The 22,095-nt window shown below is 40.4% G+C and overlaps 1 protein-coding gene across 1 annotated transcript in view; it reads left to right on the top strand.

The window, feature by feature from the left end:
- Positions 1–22,095, top strand: part of N4BP1 (NEDD4 binding protein 1) — a 45,948-nt gene that overhangs the window by 20,688 nt on the left and 3,165 nt on the right. Inside the window, exons 2-5 of the mRNA XM_081217817.1 lie at positions 7,349–9,042; positions 16,549–16,679; positions 18,557–18,653; positions 20,752–20,859. Coding sequence (XP_081073943.1) covers positions 7,349–9,042; positions 16,549–16,679; positions 18,557–18,653; positions 20,752–20,859 — 2,030 coding nt within the window. The remainder of the gene's footprint in view (positions 1–7,348; positions 9,043–16,548; positions 16,680–18,556; positions 18,654–20,751; positions 20,860–22,095) is intronic.

Genomic DNA, 22,095 nt, shown 5'->3' on the forward strand with positions numbered 1-22,095 from the left:
AGTTTAAATTATGGAGGTGACTGAGTGATGGCACGGAGAAGTCAATGCCATTGAAAGAAGAGTTTGATTACTTAACATTTCCCAAGACAAGAGGGCATGCCTCACCTTGCAGGGCCATCAGGTTTTTGGCAGGAGGCAGAAGCAGGAGTAAGGGGAAAGGCATAGCAGGATAAACAGTTTAGGACTGGCTAGTTTGGATAATCCCTGCCGGCTTTGGGGCATAGGGGCTGTCCTTAGTTGTTTGGTACCTGGTCCTGGCTTGGTACAGGGCTTGATTTGTGAATTAGATAAGGAGAAGGGGTGGGGGCACAGCACTGTACTTGAAAGGCATGCTCTAAGCAGGCTGGCCACAACTCCTAGGAATTAGCTAGCTGGGCGGGTAAGTCTCTCCCCAGGTCTGAAAGGCCTCCCAAGATGTCAAAGCATCATAAGATATAGAAAATAAAAAACACGAATAGTATGGGTGGTAAGATTTATACATTCCTATTGAAATGATAGACTATTGATTTTAAGTGGACTGTGAAAATTAAGTATGTAATTGATCACATGACTACTTTAAAAACTACATAAAGAGATACAGTAAAAAATGCAATAAATTACATTGTAATACTAAAAAATGTTTGCATAATGCACAAGAAGGCCAGATAGGGAAAAAAGGAATTAAAAATAGGGAACAGGCAGAAAACAAACAAATGGTAGACCTAAATCCAACCTTACCAATACTTTCATTGAAATTAAACAGTCTAAACACACCAATTTAAAATAGATTATCAGAATGGATTTAAAAAACAACCAAACTGGGGCTTCCCTGGCGGCACAGTGGTTGGGAATCCGCCTGCCAGTGCAGAGGACACGGGTTCGAGCCCTGCTCCGGGAGGGTCCCACATGCCGCGGAGCAACTAAGCCCGTGCGCCACAACTACTGAGCCTGAGCTCTAGAGCCCGTGAGCTACAACTACTGAATCCTGCGCGCCTAGAGCCTGTGCTCCGCAACAAGAGAAGCCACCGCAGTGAGAAGCCCGTGCACCGCAACGAAGAGTAGCCCCCGCTTACCGCACTAGAGAAAGCCGGCGTGTAGCAATGAAGACCCAACGCAGACAAAAATAAATTAAAAACAACAAAACAAAAAAAACAACCAAACTGTGTGGTGTCTTCAAGAGACTTATTTCAAATGTAATGATACATGTAAGTTAAAATTAAAAGGAGGGGAAAATATACTGTGTAAACATTAACCAAAAGGAAGCTGGAGTGGCAATATTACTGTCAGACAAAATAGCCTTCAGAGCAAAGAGAGGGTCAATTTACTGAGAAGACATAACACTGCTAAATGTGTATATTCCTAATAATAGAGCTGCAAAATAGTTAAGACAAAAACTGGTAGAACTGAAAGGAGAAATTGACATATCTACAGTAATAGTTGGAGGCTTCAACATGTTTCTCTCAACAGTTGATAGAACCATGAGACAGAAAATCCGCAAGGATATAAGAGAACTCAACACCGCCAACAAACCAGGTTCTAATTGGTGTTTATAGAACACTCTGCCCAGCAACAGCAGAATACACATTCTTTTCAATGCCCACGGAATGTATATCATGATAGATCATAACCTGGGCATAAAACAAATCTCAACAAATTCAAAAGAACTGAAATCATATAGAGTGTGTTCTCTGACCACAAAGGAATCAAACTAGAAATCAGTAACAGAAAGATAACAAGAAAATATCCAAATACTTGGAAACTCAACAACAGACCTCTGAATATTAGATAATTTGAAGAGAAATTTTAAAATACATTGAGCTGAAGGAAAATGAAAATAATATATATCAAAATTTGTGAGATGTAGCTAAAGCAGTGCTGAAAGAGAAATATTTTTAAATTTAAAAAATAGATTTATTTATTTTTGGCTGCATTGGGTCTTCGTTGCTGCGCATGGGCTTTTCTCTAGTTGCGGTGAGCAGGGGCTACTTTTCGTTTTGGTGCGTGGGCTTCTTATTGCGGTGGCTTCTCTTTGTTGTGGAGCACGGGCTCTAGGCGCGTGGGCTTCAGTAGCTGTGGCTTGTGGGCTCTAGAGTGCAGGCTCAGTAGTTGTGGCGCACGGGCTAAGTTGCTCTGTGGCATGCAGGATCTTCCCGGACCAGGGATTGAACCCGTGTCCCCTGCATTGGCAGACGGATTCCTAACCACTGCGCCACCAGCGAAGTCCCCAGAAAGAGAAATTTATAACACATATAACATTAAAAAAGAAGAAAAGTCTCAAATCAATAATCTAAGCTTTCACCTCTAGGAACTAGAAAAAGATGAGTAAAATAAACTCAAAGTAAGCAAAAGGAAGGAAATAAAGAGCAGAGGTCAGTGAAGTTGAAAATACAGAAATAATAAACTCGATGAAACAACAAGCTTGTTCTTTAGGAAAAAAAGTCAGTGAAATTCACAAACTTCAGCAACACTGAAGAAGACATAAATTACTCATAATCAGGATATCAGCTACAGACCCTGCAGACATCAAAAAGATAAGGAAACCCTACCATTTTACACACGTAAATTTGACAACTTCAATGAAATTAGCCAATTCCTCAAAAAGTGCAGACTACCATAACTTACCCAATATGAAATAGATAATTTGAATAGACCTACAGCTGTTAGGGAAATTGAATTAATGATTTTAAAATTCTCAAATCACAGCAAGATCCTTTTTGACTCACCTCCTAGAGAAATTGAAATAAAAACAAAAATAAACAAATGGGACCTAATGAAACTTAAAAGCTTTTTCACAGCAAAAGAAACCATAAACAAGACAAAAAGGCAACCCTCAGAATGGGAGAAAATGTTTGCAAACGAAGCAACTGACAAAGGATTAATCTCCAAAATATACAAGCAGCTCATGCACCTCAATATCAAAAAAACAAACAACCCAATCCAAAAACGGAAGAACTAAATAGACATTTCTTCAAAGAAGACATACAGATTGCCAATAAACACATGAAAGGATGCTCAGCATCACTAATCATTAGAGAAATGCAAATCAAAACTACAATGAGGTATCACCTCACACCAGTCAGAATGGCCATCATCAAAAAGTCTACAAACAATAAATGCTGGAGAGGGTAATGTAGATTGATACAGCCACTTTGGAGAACAGTATGGAGGTTCCTTAAAAAACTAAAAATAGAACTACCATATGACCCAGCAGTCCCACTACTGGGCATATACCCTGAGAAAACCATAATTCAAAAAGAGTCATGTACCACAATGATCATTGCAGCACTATTTAGAATAGTCAGGACATGGAAGCAACCTAAGTGTCCATTGACAGATGAATAGATAAAGAAGATGTGCACATATATACAATGGAATATTACTCAGCCATAAAAAATGAAATTGAGTTATTTGTAGTGAGGTGGATGGACTGAGAGACTGTCTTGCAGAGTGAAGTAAGTCAGAAAGAGAACAACAAATATTGTATGCTAACACATATATATGGAATCTTTAAAAAAAATGGTTCTGAAGAACCTAGGGGCAAGACAGGAATAAAGACGCACACGCAGGGAATGGACTTGAGGAGACGGGGAGGGGGAAGGATAAGCTGGGACAAAGTGAGAGAGTAGCTTTGAGATATATACACTACCAAATGTAAAATAGATGGCTAGTGGGAAGCAGCTGCAGGGCACAGGGAGATCAGCTCGGAGTTTTGTGACCACCTAGATGGCGGGGGGCGGATAGGGAGGGTGGGAGGGAGGCACAAGAGGGAGGGGATATGGGGATATATGTATACATATAGCTGGTTCACTTTGTTATACAGCAGAAACTAACCCAACATTGTAAAGCAATTATACTCCAATAAAGATGTTAAAAAAAACATAAAAATAAAATTCTCATAAAAGGGACTTCCCTGGTGGTCCAGTGGTTAAGACTTTGCGCTCCCAATGCAGGGGACCCGAGTTCGATCCCTGGTCGGGGAAACTAGATCCCGCATGCTGCAATGAAGCTCCTGCATGCGACAATAAAGACCCTATGTGCTGCAACTGAGACTTGGCACAGCCAAATAAATAAATATTTTTTTTAAATGCTCATAAAAGAAATTGCTGAGCCAAGCTGTTTCACTGGAGAAGTCTACAAGGTGTTTTTAAAAGAGTTAACACCAATTCTTCACAATCTCTTCTAGAAAATACAGGGGCAGAGAACACCCCTATATTCATTTGTAATTAGTATTTTCCCGATGCTAAAACCAGACAAGGCATTACAAAATATAGCAAATAGAATCCATCAATGTATAAAAAAATTATACATCATGACCAAGTGGTGATTATTCCAGGGATAGAAGGCTGGTTAAATATTGAAAAATCAGTTAATCTATCATACTAACAGGCAGAAGAAGTGAAATCATAACATGATTACATCAGTTGATTTAGTTAGGCGTTTAACAAGTTTCGACACTCATGTTTCATGTTCATGCTCCTAGAAAAGTAGGAATATAGGGTAACTGCCTTAATTTGATAAAGAATTATCTGCAAAAAGTTTAACTTAATGGTGAAAGATTGAATGTTTTCTCCAAAGACTGAACAAAAGCAAGCATGTCAGCTCTCACCACTGCTTTTCAGCACAGTGCTGGAAGTTCTACCAGTACAATAAGGCAAGAAAGTAAAAGGCATATAGATTAGAAAAAAACAAAAGGAAATGACATAATTGTCTGCATAGAAAATCCCAGGGTATCTAGAAGAAAAAAATCCTAGAATTAGAAATATGATCAGCAGGGTCACAGGATATATGATCAGTATACAAAAATCAATTGTATTTCTATTTATTCGCAATGAACACATAGGAACCAAAATTAAAATTCAGTGCCATGTTCAGTTGCTCAAAAAGATGAAATACTTGGGCATAAACCTCATAAAATGTGTATAGGACTCAAAACTATAAAACAGTGATGAAAGAAAGCAAAGATCTGGAGAAATGGAGAGACATACCATGTTCATGCATCAGAAGAGTCAGCAGATGTCATTTGTCCTCAAATCAATGTGCAGGTTTAACATAATTGCTAAATAAGATTATGCTAAAATTTGATATGGAAAGGCAAAGAAACTAGAATAGCTAAAAATAATTTTTAAAAGAAGAATAAAGTGGGAGCAGTCATTGTCCAATTTTAAGACATTAGATAATTATAATAGTCAAGACTGTGGTATTGGTGAAGGGATAAATTCATAAGTTGATGGGACAGAATAGGAAACCCAGATGTAGACCTACACAAGTTTGGCCAACTGATTTTTGACAAACAGGCAAAAGCAATTCAATAGAGAAAAGATAGTCTTTTCAGGAAATGATGCTAGAGCAACTAGATATCCATAAGCAAAAAATGAACCTCGAACAAAGCCTCGCATTTGATAAGAAAAATGAACTCAAAATGGATTATAGATTTAAATGTACAACTTTTAGATGCTAACACACGAGAAATCTTTGGGACCTAAGTCTTGGTGAAGGAAAAACCAATAAATGGGCTTCCTTAAAATCAAAAACTTTTTCTCTCACAAAAGAGGATGAAAAGACAAACTATAGATTAGGGGAAAATATTTGCAAGCCACTTACTTGACAGAGGATTCATTCATACCACCAAGCCCATAGATACTCCACGTTTATCCAAAAGAACATAAGAGAGTAAAGAACTCATGACTGAGCATTATTATACTGCGTGGGTTGAGCTTTTCCCCTTGATGTTTTCCTTGTATTTCTGGTGTTTCATCTCCTTGTAGGAATCTTGTAGTTCGAAATGTGTAAACAAGGAATATGTACACATTTGTATATAAATTCTAGTGGAGGACGTGTGGCCATTATAACAGCAAGTGTACATAGTAGGTGCAAGTTTGTAAAGCCTCATTGTAACCGGTTGCACAGGTAGATCTTTTTAAAATAGCACCATTTTGGATAACGCCATTCTGATTTTAGTGTAAAGTATAGATCAGATATCGCCAGGCTCATTTCTTACAGATGTCTGTCCAGAAAGCTCTCACTGATAATTTGAAGTAACAGTGTTTATTATTTAGTAAGCACGTGTGAGACACTATTGTCAGAACTTTACATTTATTATTTCTTTGAATTTCCTCAAAACACCTGAGATTGCGCTAGCCTCTCTCTCTTTCACTGTTGCAGAAACTGGGCTCCGAAGGGTTAGGTAACTTGAGCAAGGTCACCAGTTGGCATGGCTGGAATTTGAGCCTAGGAACTGGCTCCAGTGCCCAGGTTATTAACAAGTATGCTCCGTTGTTGGTGTGAGTGCTTTTTGCATGTTTACTTGATTCACACTTCAGCCTCCAGTGGCAACCTAATTGCTTAAGAACCCAGTTCCCTTTTTTACCTCGTTCAGGCCTCTTTCAATACCAAATTTCACTGGAAACCGTAGCTTTTTTTTTTTAATTAATTTATTTATTTGGCTGTGTTGGGTCTTCGTTGCTGTGCGAGGGCTTTCTCCAGTTGCGGCGAGTGGGGGCCACTCTTCATCGCGGCACGCGGTCCTCTCACTATCACGGCCTTTCTTGTTGCGGAGCACAGGCTCCAGACGCGCAGGCTCAGTAGCTGTGGTTCACGGGCCCAGTTGCTCCACGGCATGTGGGGTCCTCCCAGACCAGGGCGCGAACCCGTGTCCTCTGCACTGGCAGGCAGATTCTCAACCACTTCGCTACCAGGGAAGCCCGAAACCGTAGCTTTATATCTGAGAAAGGCAGTACTATTCAGCATTCTGTGGTTCTTTATATTTAGATCTACATTTAAATAGTCTGGTCTTTCTTGGAAAACAGACGTAAAAGTATATAGTATATATACATTGTTCCAGCCAACTAGAAGAAGTCTTTTGTTAAACTGATCTTGGTTTTAAATGCCTTCAAAAAAATCAGTCTGTTTCATCTGGAAACAATAGTAGCAAAACAAAAGTCAAGGGTTGTTCTGGAGTAAATCACTTGATTTGATTATCTTCTCTCTTAATTATGTCATAGTAGTAATAAATGACTAGTAGCAAGCAAAGATGTTTATTCTTTATAGACATAAATAAATCCAGTCTTGTCATTATCCACCGTGCAGCTGGGCAAACTCCTAAGATCACATTGCAAGATACACTATTGAAAATGTTATACATACCTACCTTTTAGACTTAGATGTAAAGTTTTCAGTTCCTCTGAAAACAATTAAGTGACTTATATCTGTTATTTTAAATATTTCAGCTAAAACGTGGTATTTTTTCCAAGGATATTAGCATGCTTTTAACTTTTGTGCAGCTTGATATTTGTAATTTCATGTGTAACATGGTAATGTGCTGTAAGGAGCTTTTGTAAATTGATCTAATTTCTTATTTTCTCTTTACCAGGAATATATTAAAGGAATCTGTGAGCCGGAGCTAGAAGAAAGAGAATGTTACCCCAAGGCCATGCACTGCATTTTTGTTGGGGCACAGAGCCTGTTTCTGAAGAGCTTGATTCAGGACACCTGTGCCGACCTCTGCATTCTCGACATCGGTCTTCTTGGCATCAGAGGAAGTGCCGAAGCTGTGGTCATGGCTAGGAGTCACATTCAGCAGTTTGTAAAGCTCTTCGAGAATAATGAGAACCTACCCAACAGCCAAAAAGAATCAGAGGTAAAAAGGGAATTTAAACAATTTGTTGAAGCTCGTGCAGACAGTTACACAATGGACTTGTTGATTTTACCCACTTCCTTGAAAAAAGAACTTTTGGCACTCACCCAGGGTGAGGAGAATCTGTTTGAAACAGGAGATGATGATGTAATTGAAATTGGAGATTCTAAACAAACAGAGTTTACACAGAATGCTGTCACAGGGCTGAATATTTCCAGAGATGAAATTGTTTTGCAGGAAGAGGCAAGAAATAAAGCTGGGACTCCTGTTTCTGAGCTTACAAAACAAATGGACACAGTCTTTTCTAGTTCACAAGATGTACTTTTTGTTCCAATAAATGGTGTAACGCCAGATGAAGAGGCGCTTTCCAAAGACAGAGTTTGTCACAAAAGGAGGTTTTCTGATTCTGAAGAAAGGCATACCAAGAAACAGTTTTCTTTGGAAAATGTTCAAGAGGGAGAGCTTTTACATGATGGTAAGACATTAGCTGGAAGTGTAATCATTGACCTATCTGATTCTTCTACTGATGCCGAAAATTTAAGTCCAGACGTAAAAGACACTACTGAGGAAATGGAATACAACATCCTTGTAAACTTTTTTAAAACCATGGGCTATTCCCAAGAAATTGTAGAAAAGGTCATTAGGGAGTATGGGCCATCTACTGAACCATTATTACTCTTGGAGGAAATTGAAAAGGAAAATAAAAGATTCCAAGAAGACAGAGAATTTCCACCTGGTACTGTGTATCCAGAGACCAACAGAACCAAAAATAAAGGTGTTTGTAGCAGCATAAATGAGCTTACAGCAGATTCCACTCCAAAGAAAACACAGACTCACACACAGCAAAATATGGTAGAAAATTTTTCTCAGTTACCATTCAAAGTAGAATCGAAGCCATGTACCTCAAATTGCAAAATTAATACTTTCAGAACAGTGCCAATAGAACAGAAACAAGAAATCTGGAGTTCAAATCAGAACTACATTTGTAATATAGACCTTGAACCTGATGGCCTTTTACCCTCTCTAGCCCCTTCAAGTCCCAAAGAAATTGTCAATTTTGTTTCAAGAGGAGCTTCAAGTCACCAGCCCAGAATTCCAGTTTTTCCTGAAAATGGTGTGCGGCAGCAAGCAGAACCCTTGCTTCCAAATAATATGAAGTCTGCCTGTGAAAACCGCTCGAGGTGTTGCACTTCTCCTCAGTCTAAGCCAAACTGTCCACCCCTTTCTCCACCAATGCCGCTGCCCCAGCTGTTACCTTCAGTTACTGATGCAAGGTTGGCAGGACCTTCTGAGCATATTGATTCCTCAGTTACTGGGGTTCAAAGATTTCGAGATACTCTGAAAGTGCCCTACAAGCTGGAATTAAAAAATGAACCGGGGAGGACGGATTTGAAGCACATTGTAATAGATGGGAGCAATGTTGCAATTACGTAAGTCCACTCTCTTCAAATTATCGTTTTCAGTAGGCCTCTTAGCCATGTCTCAGAATTGCATGTGTTTGTAGGAACTATCCTGTGCGTCTGTGTAGTTGACCTATAGCCTTACCTGACAAAAAGAAAGAAGAAAACAGCTGATTGGGAAAGTTTTGTTATTCCATCCTCTGGCATCATATAAACTCTTTCTTCACTCTGCTGAACCTGTATTTCTGAGAGCAAGGAATGATAGAAAACTTGCCTTTTCACATTGCATTTCCCAGTGATAAGCAGTAAAGAGACTTTTAAATCCTTAAGTTCTTAATGCCATGAACACCATTAGGTTTTGAATACGAGGATGAAGCTTAAGACAAAAAAGAGATACTTTCTTTTTATGTACAGCATGCCAGGTCTTTAGCCACGTATGTGCAGGGATAATAGGTGTGATGTACTTCTGTTATACTTTTGTTGATAGAGTGATAGCCATTTCCTTTCTAAGGAAATTCTTCAGTTTGAGCTTCTTTATGGGCCTCTCCTACTAAAAGTTTGTATATTTGTTTTTAGTAAAAGGAGTTAAATGATCGTTTCTATTTAGTCTGTCTTGGAACCCTCTTAGGATTCTGATTTTATACTTCCAGTGTGGGATTGGATTTGTTCTCTAAGGGGCGGTTTTATATAGTGACTAAGGAGAGTTTGGGGGTCACAGAGTCTCCACCTCACTGTGGACCAGCTGTTTGACATCAGGCAGGTTTCGGCCTCCTGAGTTTCACTTGCTACAGCCTTTTGCCCCGTCCTAAAGGACATCTTTATTGTGCCATTTCAACAACTGCTAGGTAGTCCCCCTCCGGTTTTCAAAACCAGTCACTCCACTGATTTTGAAGAAGTCTTCAAGGTTTAGCATTTAAGTAGCTGCAGTTCAAGAAATGGAAGGTTGGCAGGACCTTCTGCCATGGAATGAAGTCGTTGAAATACAATTGGCCCTTTAACGATGGACGTTGGACATGGAATGAAGTTGTTGAAATACAGCTGGCCCTTTAACGATGTGAGGTTAGGGGACACCGACCCTCTGCCCAGGCAAAATAACTTTACCATTCGGCCCTCCATAAAGCTGTTCTGCATCCTCGGATCATAGAGTACTATAGTATTTACTACTGGAAAAAATAATCCACGTTTAAGTGGACCTTGAAGTTCAAACCTTGTGTTGTTCAAGGGTCAGCTGTACTTTTCTGAATTGCTGAATGTTTATGTGACCTCTTTCCTAGGAGTTCTAAAAGATTAGTTAATCCCCTGATTTTTCAGGAATACTTGATAAATTTGAAAAATAAAGTGAATTTTATTATTAAAATACACATTTATTATGTATTCGTTATTTTTTGTTTTGTTGATTTTTTTGTTAGAATTTTCAAAGAAATTCACAAGAAGATAATAGGATGAATTCCATGTTGGTTTCATTTGGGATTCCCATGTGCCCATCACATACATGGCCCGTCTTGTTTCATCATTTCAAACATTATTTCACCTATACCTCCACCTGCTGGCTTTCACCCATTTTGAAGGAATTCTCAGATATTTCATTTCCATCTATAAATATTTTAGTATCTATTTTTTAAAATACAGGGATTCTTTTGATTTTTATTTTTTTGAATGGTGCTGTACTTTGCTGTCAAAAAAAGAAGAAAATGCCAGCATTTCCTGTTAAAGTTTGAATATAAGCAGTAAAAATGTGTAATATACTTGTCTTCATTTCCAAATAATACTGCTTATTGTCATTTCACTTTGTTTTTTGGCAGTTCTTTTGGGGGGAAACCCAGCAAATGACCCACAGCTGCATAGCATTATCTAAGTAAAAATGTAAAGTGCAATTTCAATCACTCACAGTCCAAGCCCCACAGTAGTTCCTCCCTGTTAGAATTTCTTGAGCCAAATGATGATATAAAATTTAGGTCACGATTATGAGCAATATTAATCCTTTCTCATTTTTCTGTGTATGGGGAGATTTCCCAAATTGGTGTTCAAAGACTAAGAAATGCAAATTAAGGTAGAATGAGCAGTGATAATGACACTTTTAAAAAACCTTTTTGTGGTAACTAGTATACTTCTCAAAGGGGTCGCTATTGGAATTTAGAGTGGCACTGGCTATCCAGGACAGGGTGTTTTGCATATCTAGTCCCTCCTACTCTGCCCGTACTGCCCCCCGGCCATTGTGACACCCCAAAACAGTGTCACATATTTCCTAACACCCTTCAGTACAGTACCATTTCTTTTGAAAACTGCTGAATTAGTGCAGTAAGGGAAACCATAAGCTGATTATTTGAGAGAGGATTTCGATTTTCTTTGAATTCACAGGTGTCTCAAAAGCACCTCTTTTACAAAGGATGTATTATCCTAAGAAGACAGACTTATACTTAATTTGATGTAGATTGATCTGAAAATATCAGTAATTAAAATTAACTTATTCTGGGAAGAAACTGTTTAATGGGTACAGGTTTTTATTTTGGAGTGATGGAAATGTTTTGGAATAAGATATAAATGGTGGTTGCACAACACTGTGAATGTACTAAATGCCACTGAATTGTTCACTTTAAAATGATTATTTTATGTTATGTGAATTTCACCTTAATTTTTTTAAGTCAGAAAAAATCATTATTCTAAATCAACTGCTTCAATATTATATGTGAATTATAGACTGTAAATTCCATAAAAGAAGCAATGCATGTCTGTTCTGTTCCCTGAACTACCCCCAAGGTCCATGGTGCCTGGCACATAGTAGCCACTAAGTGATGATGGCTTGAATGAATCAATGAATTAAAGACTAAGAAAGATTAGGATTGTTTAAATGATTTTTCACCAACCATTTATATTGCTATTCCAATTGCTATTCTAGTAATCAATTTGGATTACATTTGAACAAATATTTGGAGTCTTTTTTTTAATAAATTTATTTATTTTATTTTTATTTATTTTTGGCTGCGTTGGGTCTTTGTTGCTGTGCTCGGGCTTTCTCTAGTTGCGGCGAGCCGGGGCTACTTTTAGTTGCATTGCGCGGGCTTCTCATCGCGGTGGCTTCTCTTGTTGCGGAGCACGGGTTTCAGGCGCATGGGCTTCAGTAGTTGCAGCATGTGGGCTCAGTAGTTGTGGCTTGCGGGCTCTAGAGTGCAGGCTCAGTAGTTGTGGCACATGGGCTTAGTTGCTCCGCGGCATGTGGGATCTTCCCGTATCAGGGCTCGAACCCGTGTCCCCTGCATTGGCAGGCGGATTCTTATCCACTGCACCACCAGGGAAGCCCCCAAATATTTGGAATCTTAAAACAAACACTTGCTATGTGTCAGGTGCTCAACTTTATCTTTTAAAATATCGTCTTCACACCAGTTTTGTGAAGTAAAAATTAATCTGTAATGTATATAATATGATATGGCCCAATAATCTTGTCCAAGATTATGCAGATATGAGATTTGGGCCCATGATATTACTCTCCAGAGCCATCACACACCCTGCCTCTTCCCACAGAAGCTGAGGTTGAATTCTTAGGCCTTGGCAACATTGGATACATAAGTCTTGAGTTGCTCAGGCACTGCTGAGTAAACCTCACTAATTTGACCCAGCTAGTTGAGGAAGTAGTTAAAAAGGAAATTTGAGTTCTTAAGCAATAGGTTTGAACCCCACCTTAGAGCCATTCAGGTGCACCCATCCCTGGGTTTCTGCAAAGCCTTGTTTATTTGTCTGTCCAGTGTGGTGTCTGCAGTTTATAAGACACCGTGAGAAATTCCAAAATACCCTACTTAATGCTGCTGATTATGCATATCTCTACTTGGTTTTTCCCATTTGTCACCATGAGTGAGTCAAACAATGAGTAAATGGAAATTGTTTGTGGTGTGTGGCTAGGCATCACCATGGAGGCCAGATAACACTCGGTCTCTGTCAGGCTGAAACTTCAGCGTAAGAGCACCTGACTTATCTGTGTAGATAATTTTCCATGTAGATGAGGTTTGTCCCTTCACTTGCCTCTACATTTTAACCATTTTTCATGCTAGTCTTTCTATATCAGGGTTCCATGGCTGTTTTTATTAAGTGGAAGCTATAGAAAGGGATTATTCTTTCCTGGGTAACTCAAAGGGTTTCTCTTCTCCCACACTGCCCTGTCTTGGTTCTGTGATGGCCATGAGTGTTTATCAGGTATTTATCACCCACCTCCTCTCTGCTTTGGACCCTCTTTCTAGTTGACTGTCTGCTACAATATGGAAAGCAACCAGATATTATAAGTTGTTCCCAAGTTTATGGAAACAGGAGTTTAAATCTCCCTTGAGAGCCTGCACATCTGGCTTCTCAGGCTTAATATCTGTTAATTCTATGTTTGGATCTGGGAACCCCGGAGCTTTGGCCTTCGCAGACGTAGAGAGGTGTTATTGTATGTGTACCCTTTTCTTTGTCTCTGAGTCAGAAAAGACCACTGGTCTGAGTTTACCTGTCAGCAAGTTGCTCTGGTTTGATTGCAGGGAGGCTAGGAGACAGCACATTTTTTGCCTGGTCAGGGTGTGAGAGTAAAAGTAGGCAAGGTCAAGGACACTTCGTATTATTTTAAGGTCAGTAATTTGGCTCCCCTTGATTTTGTTTCTGTTGTTTTATGGATTAGTCCATTTGTTCTCTACCAGAATTTTGGACTATTTATTCCTAAAACAGCCCTAGAGATTTTTCAGGGTATTAAAAATGATTTGATCTTATCACTGAGGATAACTAACCCTTTGGAAATTTGTTTTAGTGCTGATGTGTCTAGAAACTCCACTTTCCCCCTCTAAGCTTGTGAGGGGTCCAGGGCAGCAGAATTTTATCTACTGTCATTTCCCTCCCTTTCCTTAGTGTCCCAAGGTAATGGACTGGGGACTTTATTTCCACCCAGTTTCTACTGTTTCCATCAACAGAAGCATTTAAGGAAAAGAGGAGGAAAAGAGTTCATACACATTTGTGTCTGATGAATAAACTAAGAAGGCACTTTATAAGCTTTTTTAGTGCATTTATCTCAAGGGTAAGACCCCCTGTACAAAAACTACCCCCCTGCCCCAGTAATAAATGTCATATTGCTACATTCTTGCCATATTTAAATGCTTTTTTTAAATAAATAAACCACTGCTAAGTTATTTCATCAAGAATGGGTTTGTTTACTTGCATACTTTTTCTGGGGTATAGCTGATGCCTGTGCAGTCTCTTATTTATGGTTCACTGAGAAGAGAGTGGGCTTTAGCCTCTAAAAGGAGGCATTTCTGAGCCACTCTTCTGGACTTCAGATGTTTCTTACAGGTCCAGCCCATCCCTGCTCCATGAGAATGTAGATTTAGTTGGGGACAGTACCACTGGGGGGGTAGTTGAAAGGGCACTGGCCCAGGAGTGAGGAAATGTCCGTCTAATTCTGGCTCATCCACCCTCTGACAGTGCAAGCTGGGCCAGTGGCTCTGTCTCTCAAGAGGTGTTTCATTCTTTTTATCTCTAACATGACTTTAAATGCATTCCTAAGTTCTGTGGTTCCGGTGCACAGTACAAGATAGCAAGTCAGAGAAAAGAAGAGGGATGGTTGAGGGCCTGTGTCTAGAGACAGCTTCATAGAAGAAGAGAGACTGGCCTTGAGTCCTGAGGGCATTCGGGGAGGAGGTTTAAGAGATAAGAAAAAGCTCAAAATCCAGGAAGAGTCAAATGGCAAGACCACCTGGCCAAAATCCAGAGTGTGATGACGGATGGTGGTGGAAGCAGAAGGTATGCTTTGGCCAGATCCCATCTGACTAGTCAGGTGTGGAGGCGCCCTCGAAGCCAGGCACTGGATTTGTGTAGAAGACTGGTGCTGTGGAAGGCCCTGAGCAGAACCAGAGACTGCGTGGCTGCATTTCAGGGTCGGTCTGACTGGAGTCAGTGCAGGTGGGTTAGAATTAGCAGAGCCTGGGGGTGACTTGGGACACTTTGTGCCTGAGGAGGCCAAGCTCCAAGCGAAGGAAGTATCTGCCAGGTGGTTTTGAGATGTGAGAAGACAGGACTGAAGATGCAGAATTTACTGTCATTGCATCATAGGCGATCACTGTAGCAGTGAGGACAGATTGTGCTCATCTCAACTGTAACATCACAGGGATTTCTCCCTTTTTCTAATACTCATGGGTAGACAAACGGATTACCACCTGCGAAATTTCAAACTTTTAAAAACACTTTTTAAATAAAACCTTTACTTTTACTTAACTGCTGGAGAATAAATTTTAAATATTTTTCTCCTTTTCTTTTGAAATTTGTTACCAGGTTTTGGGGTGGGGAACAGTTTTTAATCCTCTATACCAAGGGTTACAAGTTAGGGGCGAAATCTGGCCACCACCTGTTTTTATAAACATGGAATTTAGCTACACCCCTTTACTTACGGTTGACAGTTCAACCGTGGCGCAGCAGACAGTGCCTGGCCTTTTGCAGAAGAAGTGTACTCAATCATGTTCAGTACTGTCCCGTGTTTATTTTCCGCCTGCTTTCTGCTGCCTTCAACAAAATCACGGCCACGGTCCCCAGGTAGTTTCATTTGAGCCTTGCCCTCAACTTGTTTCCTGGAAGCTGTAAACCGAGTCACTTTCACAGTTCTCCAGAAAAGGGGATGTAGCCCTCCCGGAGCCACAGGCATTCGCGAAGCCTTTGAAAGTTGTGGTGGTGAGGACCATGTCATGGAATAGTTCTGATCACAGCTGCTTCTGCTTCAGCAACAAATTCCTTCATAAAATTCATAGAACATCCTTAGAGGCCCATGGACTAGGGCTCTCTAGAATGGGCTCTTTATCTGAAAACAAAAATAAAAGGTGTAGGGCTTCCCTGGTGGCGCAGTGGTTGAGAGCCCGCCTGCCGATGCTAGGGGACACGGGTTCGTGCCCCGGTCTGGGAGGACCCCACATGCCGCAGGGCGGCTGGGCCCGTGAGCCATGGCCCTTGAGCCTGCGCGTCCAGAGCCTGTGCTCCGCAACGGGAGAGGCCACAACAGCGCAAGGCCCACATACCGCAAAAAAAAAATAAATAAATAAATAAAATAAAAGGTGTAGGGGCTTCCCTGGTGGCGCAGTGGTTGAGAGTCCACCTGCCGATGCAGGGGACATGGGTTCGTGCCCCGGTCCGGGAAGATCCACATGTCGCTGAGAGGCTGGGCCCGTGAGCCATGGCCGCTGGGCCTGCGTGTCCGGAGCCTGTGCTTCGCAATGGGAGAGGCCACAACAGTGAGAGGCCCGAGTACCGGAAAAAAAAAAAAGGTGTAATAAACAAGTATTGCCCTGAAGCTAAAACTGCTTTCTACCACAAAAGCACACTCAATTAAATCAGCTGAATAAAATACAACAGAAATCACAGAGCTATTAAGAATCCTACCTCCTGTCATGGGTTCTCTCTTGGCTTTGCAGAGCAGCAGACTATTAAAGGAAATTATTAAATTAAATAATTAATTATTAAATTAAAGTTATCATGGTGAAACTTAACACAGTTTAAACATGCTTTAAACTGAAATAAATTTTACTTTTTCTCTTATAGCCATGGTCTGAAAAAGTTCTTTTCTTGTCGTGGAATTGCGATTGCGGTTGAATATTTTTGGAAGCTTGGCAACAGAAACATCACTGTATTTGTCCCGCAGTGGAGAACAAGGCGTGATCCTAATGTCACAGGTGAGGCAAACTGATTTTTCCAGATTACTAATTAGGTATTTAATGAGTTGGCTTGTAATTGCAACACACTACTTAGAATAGAGACACGTGCAGCAACTTTAAAAACAAAACTGTAAATTCATTGCACCCAGTAAAAAAAAATCAGTTGAAGAGTGTTACAGCATAAGAAATACTTGGGGGAAGGATGGAAAGTTAAATAGCTGTTTATATAGAAAGTTATATTAGACTTCATTATATATCACAAAAATTTTCTTTGACTTTCTAAAAAGTTGATTAAATATGTCTTTCTAGTAGGCTGGGTTTCTTCCTCTTTAAACAGTATTTTTGAAAATGGCCATTTGATAAATTTGGAACCCTCAAAGAGAATGTCTTTTCAACAGTCTGTTTAATAGCTTAATATAAGTCATTTATGTTAATTGTAAGGTACTGCGCGGCTGACCTGCAGGCCACACACAAAAAGATTTGAACTTGGGCTTCCCTGGTGGCGCAGTGGTTGAGAATCTGTCTGCCAATGCAGGGGACACAGGTTCGAGCCCTGGTCTGGGAAGATCCCCCATGCCACGGAGCAACTAGGCTCGTGAGCCACAACTACTGAGCCTGCGGGTCTGGAGCCTGTGCTCCGCAACAAGAGAGGCCGTGACAGTGAGAGGCCAGCGCACCACGATGAAAAGTGGCCCCCGCTCACCGCAACTGGAGAAAGCCCTCGCACAGAAACGAAGACCCAACACAGACAAAAATTAATTAATTAATTAAAAAAATTTTTTTAGGATTTGAACTTATTATAGATCCTTAAATATTCCAGAGAAGCTTAAAGTTTTTTTTGTTTCTTGGGTCATAATAGGAAAACCAGTGAAAGGGCTATGCCAGGCAGCTTAACACATCAGATTACTTGGAAATAAAAGGTAGGTTGGGAGGAGGAAGCGTGAGAACAGGACTCACCCAACACATTTACAACAGGAAGTAAAACTTAGTCACTGTTGAGGTGGAAATGGTAAAACCACATTTCCCAAGTATCCCAACTTGGCTCACTCAGGGGAATGTATCGGTCCTAACAGAAGGTACTTGAGAAATGAGGCAGATCCACTCATTTCAGTTATTTTTGCAGTAAGATCCCTGTAAGAGTCTTGTAAGCCTTATGTGCTGTGCATTTCTAGAATCATAAAGACACCATGTTTGGGCATTTCAGCTTAAGTCAGTGGTGAGTACCACTGTAGGGAATGTAGGTGTGGGGATCTTAGATTCTGAGCTTTTAGCTTCATTTTTGCCCATTACTCGTTTGTGGCTTTGGCCCTCCTTTATCTTCTGTCACAACCCACTCCCATGAAAATCAGTAAATATTTGTGCAGATAACAGAGAGAGGTTAGATAGGATGCCAGCCAGAGGGAGATGTGACAAACTCTTGGAATAGGGACCAAGCAGGCCTTTCTTGGGGTCGGGACAGAGCAGTTTGTCTGCTTCTACTGCCACCACTCTTCCTGTCCCCACCCCTGCCCTCCCTCCCAGGGACTCGTGCCCTTACTCTCTTTGTCCTCTACTGCTTGTAATGTGGCTGTGATAAAGTTCTTAATGGTAACATCCATTAAATATAGGTTTATGGTTTACTCTTTTTAATTTAAGAAGCAAATGAGTTGAACAGTTTTAACTTTAAAAAATAGCTAAAGTCAGTTTTTATGTTGTATTTGTCTTAGTATATGTCTTGCTTGATTTTTTTTTTTTCTTCCGTTCCAGTAAGTTAGTAACATTGGGTCTTCTTGAGTCAATAGAAAAAAGGTTTCCCACAACTCTCCAGGTGAAACATTTGGGAGTGCTTTCATTTATTTAAATATCTGGGAAGATAGCCTTTTTCTGAATGTGTGTTCAACTTATTCCATGAACAGAACAACACTTCTTAACCCAGCTCCAGGAGCTCGGAATATTATCTTTAACTCCTGCACGGATGGTCTTTGGAGAAAGAATTGCTTCTCATGATGACAGGTATGAAAGGCTGGTTTCCTTTCTAAAGTGGGTGTGGGGTGGTGAGGGGCCAACCACCTGCTCCACCGGACGGTGGACACCCTTGGCTCGGGTTCGAGAATTTTCACATTTATGGTCATTAAGGTTATGCATTCAGTGGTCTTTGCTGTACGGTTTAGGGAGATTACCAAAGAAGCTGTTGAGTTAGAATTTTTAATAAAACATGACTGAGAATCTATAAGTAAAAGCAGATATTGAGTTTGTAGTGTTTTTTGATACTTCCTAAAAGTAATGTTTGTCTTGTCCTAGTGTGGCAGCCTCAGGAGTGGTTTTCAAACATTCCTCTGTCTCCTGCTTGTTATACTTGGCCAGTGACTTAGTCTGTCATTGTGATGCCTGAGCCCTCAGTATTTCTTCCACATCATAGAACATGGTCTCAGCTGCCCCTTGTGTTATAGGAATAAGCTGCATTTCTTAGGTTGTTACATTGCTCAGAGAGCAGGTGCTGAGATGACAAGTGTCTGGGAACCTAAACAATGGCTGCCTGTTCTTTCCTCTCCTGCCCTCGCCCTCTTTCTTTCTCTCTGGCCTCTAGCACTTAATCCCCCTAGTGGTTTAGCCTCAGCGTTCTACCACAGTGCTCCCCCACATTGAAGACAGTGCTTAGCTTGTAAGCCAAAGTAGTGAGTGATGGTCAGATGGGTGAGAGATGACAAGAGGGGCTTAGCAGGGGAAGGGGACTTGGGGTGACAGCAGACATTCAGCAGAACGTCCAAAGGGCCTTCTCACTGACAGCCCCTTACCCTTCACCAGGCTGGTATGAGAGACCAGATCTGATGGGGGGGGTGGCATGAAGAAGAGTGTGGGAGGAGGCACCTTTGGGCCGGGGCATAAGTGAGAAGGTACTGGGAGAGTGGGATGGAGGGCCCACCCTTGCTCCAGCTCTAAGATACTGGGTAGGGACCATGGAGTGCTCAGGTGAAAAGGCAGGTTGGACCGCCAGGCTCGTGAAGAACCTTGAGATGCTCTAACGCTGCAGCTTCATTCTCACACCAGCAGAAATTGAATGCATATGTAAGTGTGTAGGCTAGGCTTTTGCTTAATTTATATGGCTCTCTGGGTTTTTAGCAGATGTGAATATGTGTCCTGACCCACAGTACATGCACAGAAGCCCTTACTACCTATTTTTGTTAATACGTCTGGGCAGATATTACCACTTACAGTTCATGCCAGTTAGAAATAATTTAAGATACTTATTAATAAATCCAAAATGCTAAATCATTTACTTACCAAGGTTTCCTAAGATTTCTGAAACTAATGAGGCTTGTTTTTTAATCTTCTTTTAAGTACTCACTACTATTAATAAAAGCAGTTGTTTGCACCTTTAATTCTAGTAGTGATTCTCTTATTTTATTGTTTCATTATCTTTGTCTACATTGCCTCAGGCAAATGCCGTTATCCTGACTAGGAGGTAAAACTCATATTATCCTCACAAATCCTCCAACAATGAAATAGAATTCTCCTTAATATTTAATTCTTAAACTTTTTGATTACCATGCATCTTTTCATAATTTGCATTTGAGTGGATCTATAACTTGGACTAAACTGAATGGCTGTTCTAGACATCTCTTCTTAAGTCAGAGCAGAAAATGTGAATTTCGGCATTAAAAAAACAATTGCAAGGCCGACTGTGTCAAGCAGCTAATCTTGGAACCAAAGTACCGTAGCTTAGCAACTAAAACCCTAACAGTGATTTCACAGGCTTATCAACTCTTACTCATTCTCTGCTCTAGTCCTCATGCATTATCTTATTACCACCCTTTATTGATGATACAACTTCTCTAGAAAGATCTATAAATTATGGTTGAGATTATTTTGAAGAAGAGTTAGATTGTATGAAAACCAGATCTTCATTTATAATTCTAGTGATTTCAGATGTTCAGTATTTCAGATTGATCTTCAGTTGACAAGGGCTTAACTTTCTGCTTCCCAGCCTTGGTTAAATTCTTTGGTGATTTTCCTGTGAAGAGGAAATCCTTTTGTTTTCTTATAACACAGCTTCTCTGAGCCAGGGATGCCTGCCTGCTTGCCCGTTTTAACCACTCTTATATTACCATAGGTTTCTACTACACTTAGCGGACAAAACTGGTGGCATAATTGTAACAAATGATAACTTCAGAGAATTTGTGACTGAGTCAGCCTCTTGGAGAGAAATAATTACAAAAAGGTAATATTTTCTTCTTTGTCTTTGGTCAGAGATGTCTTTTGTTGTTTATTATTTGTTTTGTGTCCACCTTGGAAGCAGTGTAGGGGACCTAAAGTATCGTAAGACTATGCTCCCAGTCCACAGGATGGCTGGCCCTTCTCAGTAAGTGGGAGGGCTCAACACAAAGCAGTAGCTCCAGCAGGTGATGTGTGAGCATGTTCTGGTGCCCAAAGGTGTCTTCTGTAGATCAGTTTTCCCTGGCAGGAGACAAGAGGCACATCTTTGTGGCACAGTTAACTCTCTGTTAACTGTGATGGAGCAGAAATGGCCACCTAACTTCACCTTGCCCTGATGCTGAGGGATACTTGAGCAAGTCATTGGGCCTCCTGACTTTACTCAATTATGAAATATGAAGGTTGGGGTTTAATGACAACTATGAGTTCATCAAGAGGGTAGGACCAAAATCAATATGCTGATTGGGTTTTCACTTTTGGGAGAGGAGAGAGTGTTTCTACTTTTTACTATCTGATGCTTTTCTTGAGCATTTTACCATCATTTTACCAAGTTTAGTCATCTATATTGAAAACATGTTGAATATCATCCAAAATAACAAAGTCAGGAGTTTGCGATCACTACTGTAAGTTTTTTGTTTGTAATGACACTCTGAATGTGTTCAACTGCATTAAGATCAGTGAACACAAGCTTCCAGGACTTTCCATTAACGAGCATCGTCTGACAAGTTACTTAACAAAAAGCAATAGTCTTATGGCAGTGCCAGGGATGAGTCATAAATGCCACAAATCTAAAAAACATACCTCAAGACTGTGTATATCTAGTATAACTATTATATAACTAGTGTAACTACATACTTACCTCTTCAGGGGTTTCACAGTTGCCCCTTGTCTGATATTTATATTTTGTTGAATCATTGGAGGATTTTAGAAAATGATTCTTTGGTTCATCATTTTAGAAAATGATGCCCAGGTGAGAGTTAATTACTATATGCATTTTTGACTGTTAAAAAACTGTTGTTGATAGCTGAACTCAGAATTGGTCCTTGACCTGGGTACAGTTAACAAGCCATTAATCTCCTAGTATGTGTTTCTGTTGGATCTGTGCCCTGGGCTCATTGTCAGTATTTATTGGACACTCATCTGTGTATGCATGGAAGGTTTAAATGCAGTCAAGACTCAGTCACACACCAACCCATTGCCTTCAGAATTCATAAAACAAGGCAGAAACCAAAGTCCAAGCAGC

Source organism: Mesoplodon bidens (genome assembly GCF_964165515.1).
Source record: "Mesoplodon bidens genome assembly, chromosome: 18".
Lineage (NCBI taxonomy): Eukaryota > Metazoa > Chordata > Mammalia > Artiodactyla > Ziphiidae > Mesoplodon > Mesoplodon bidens.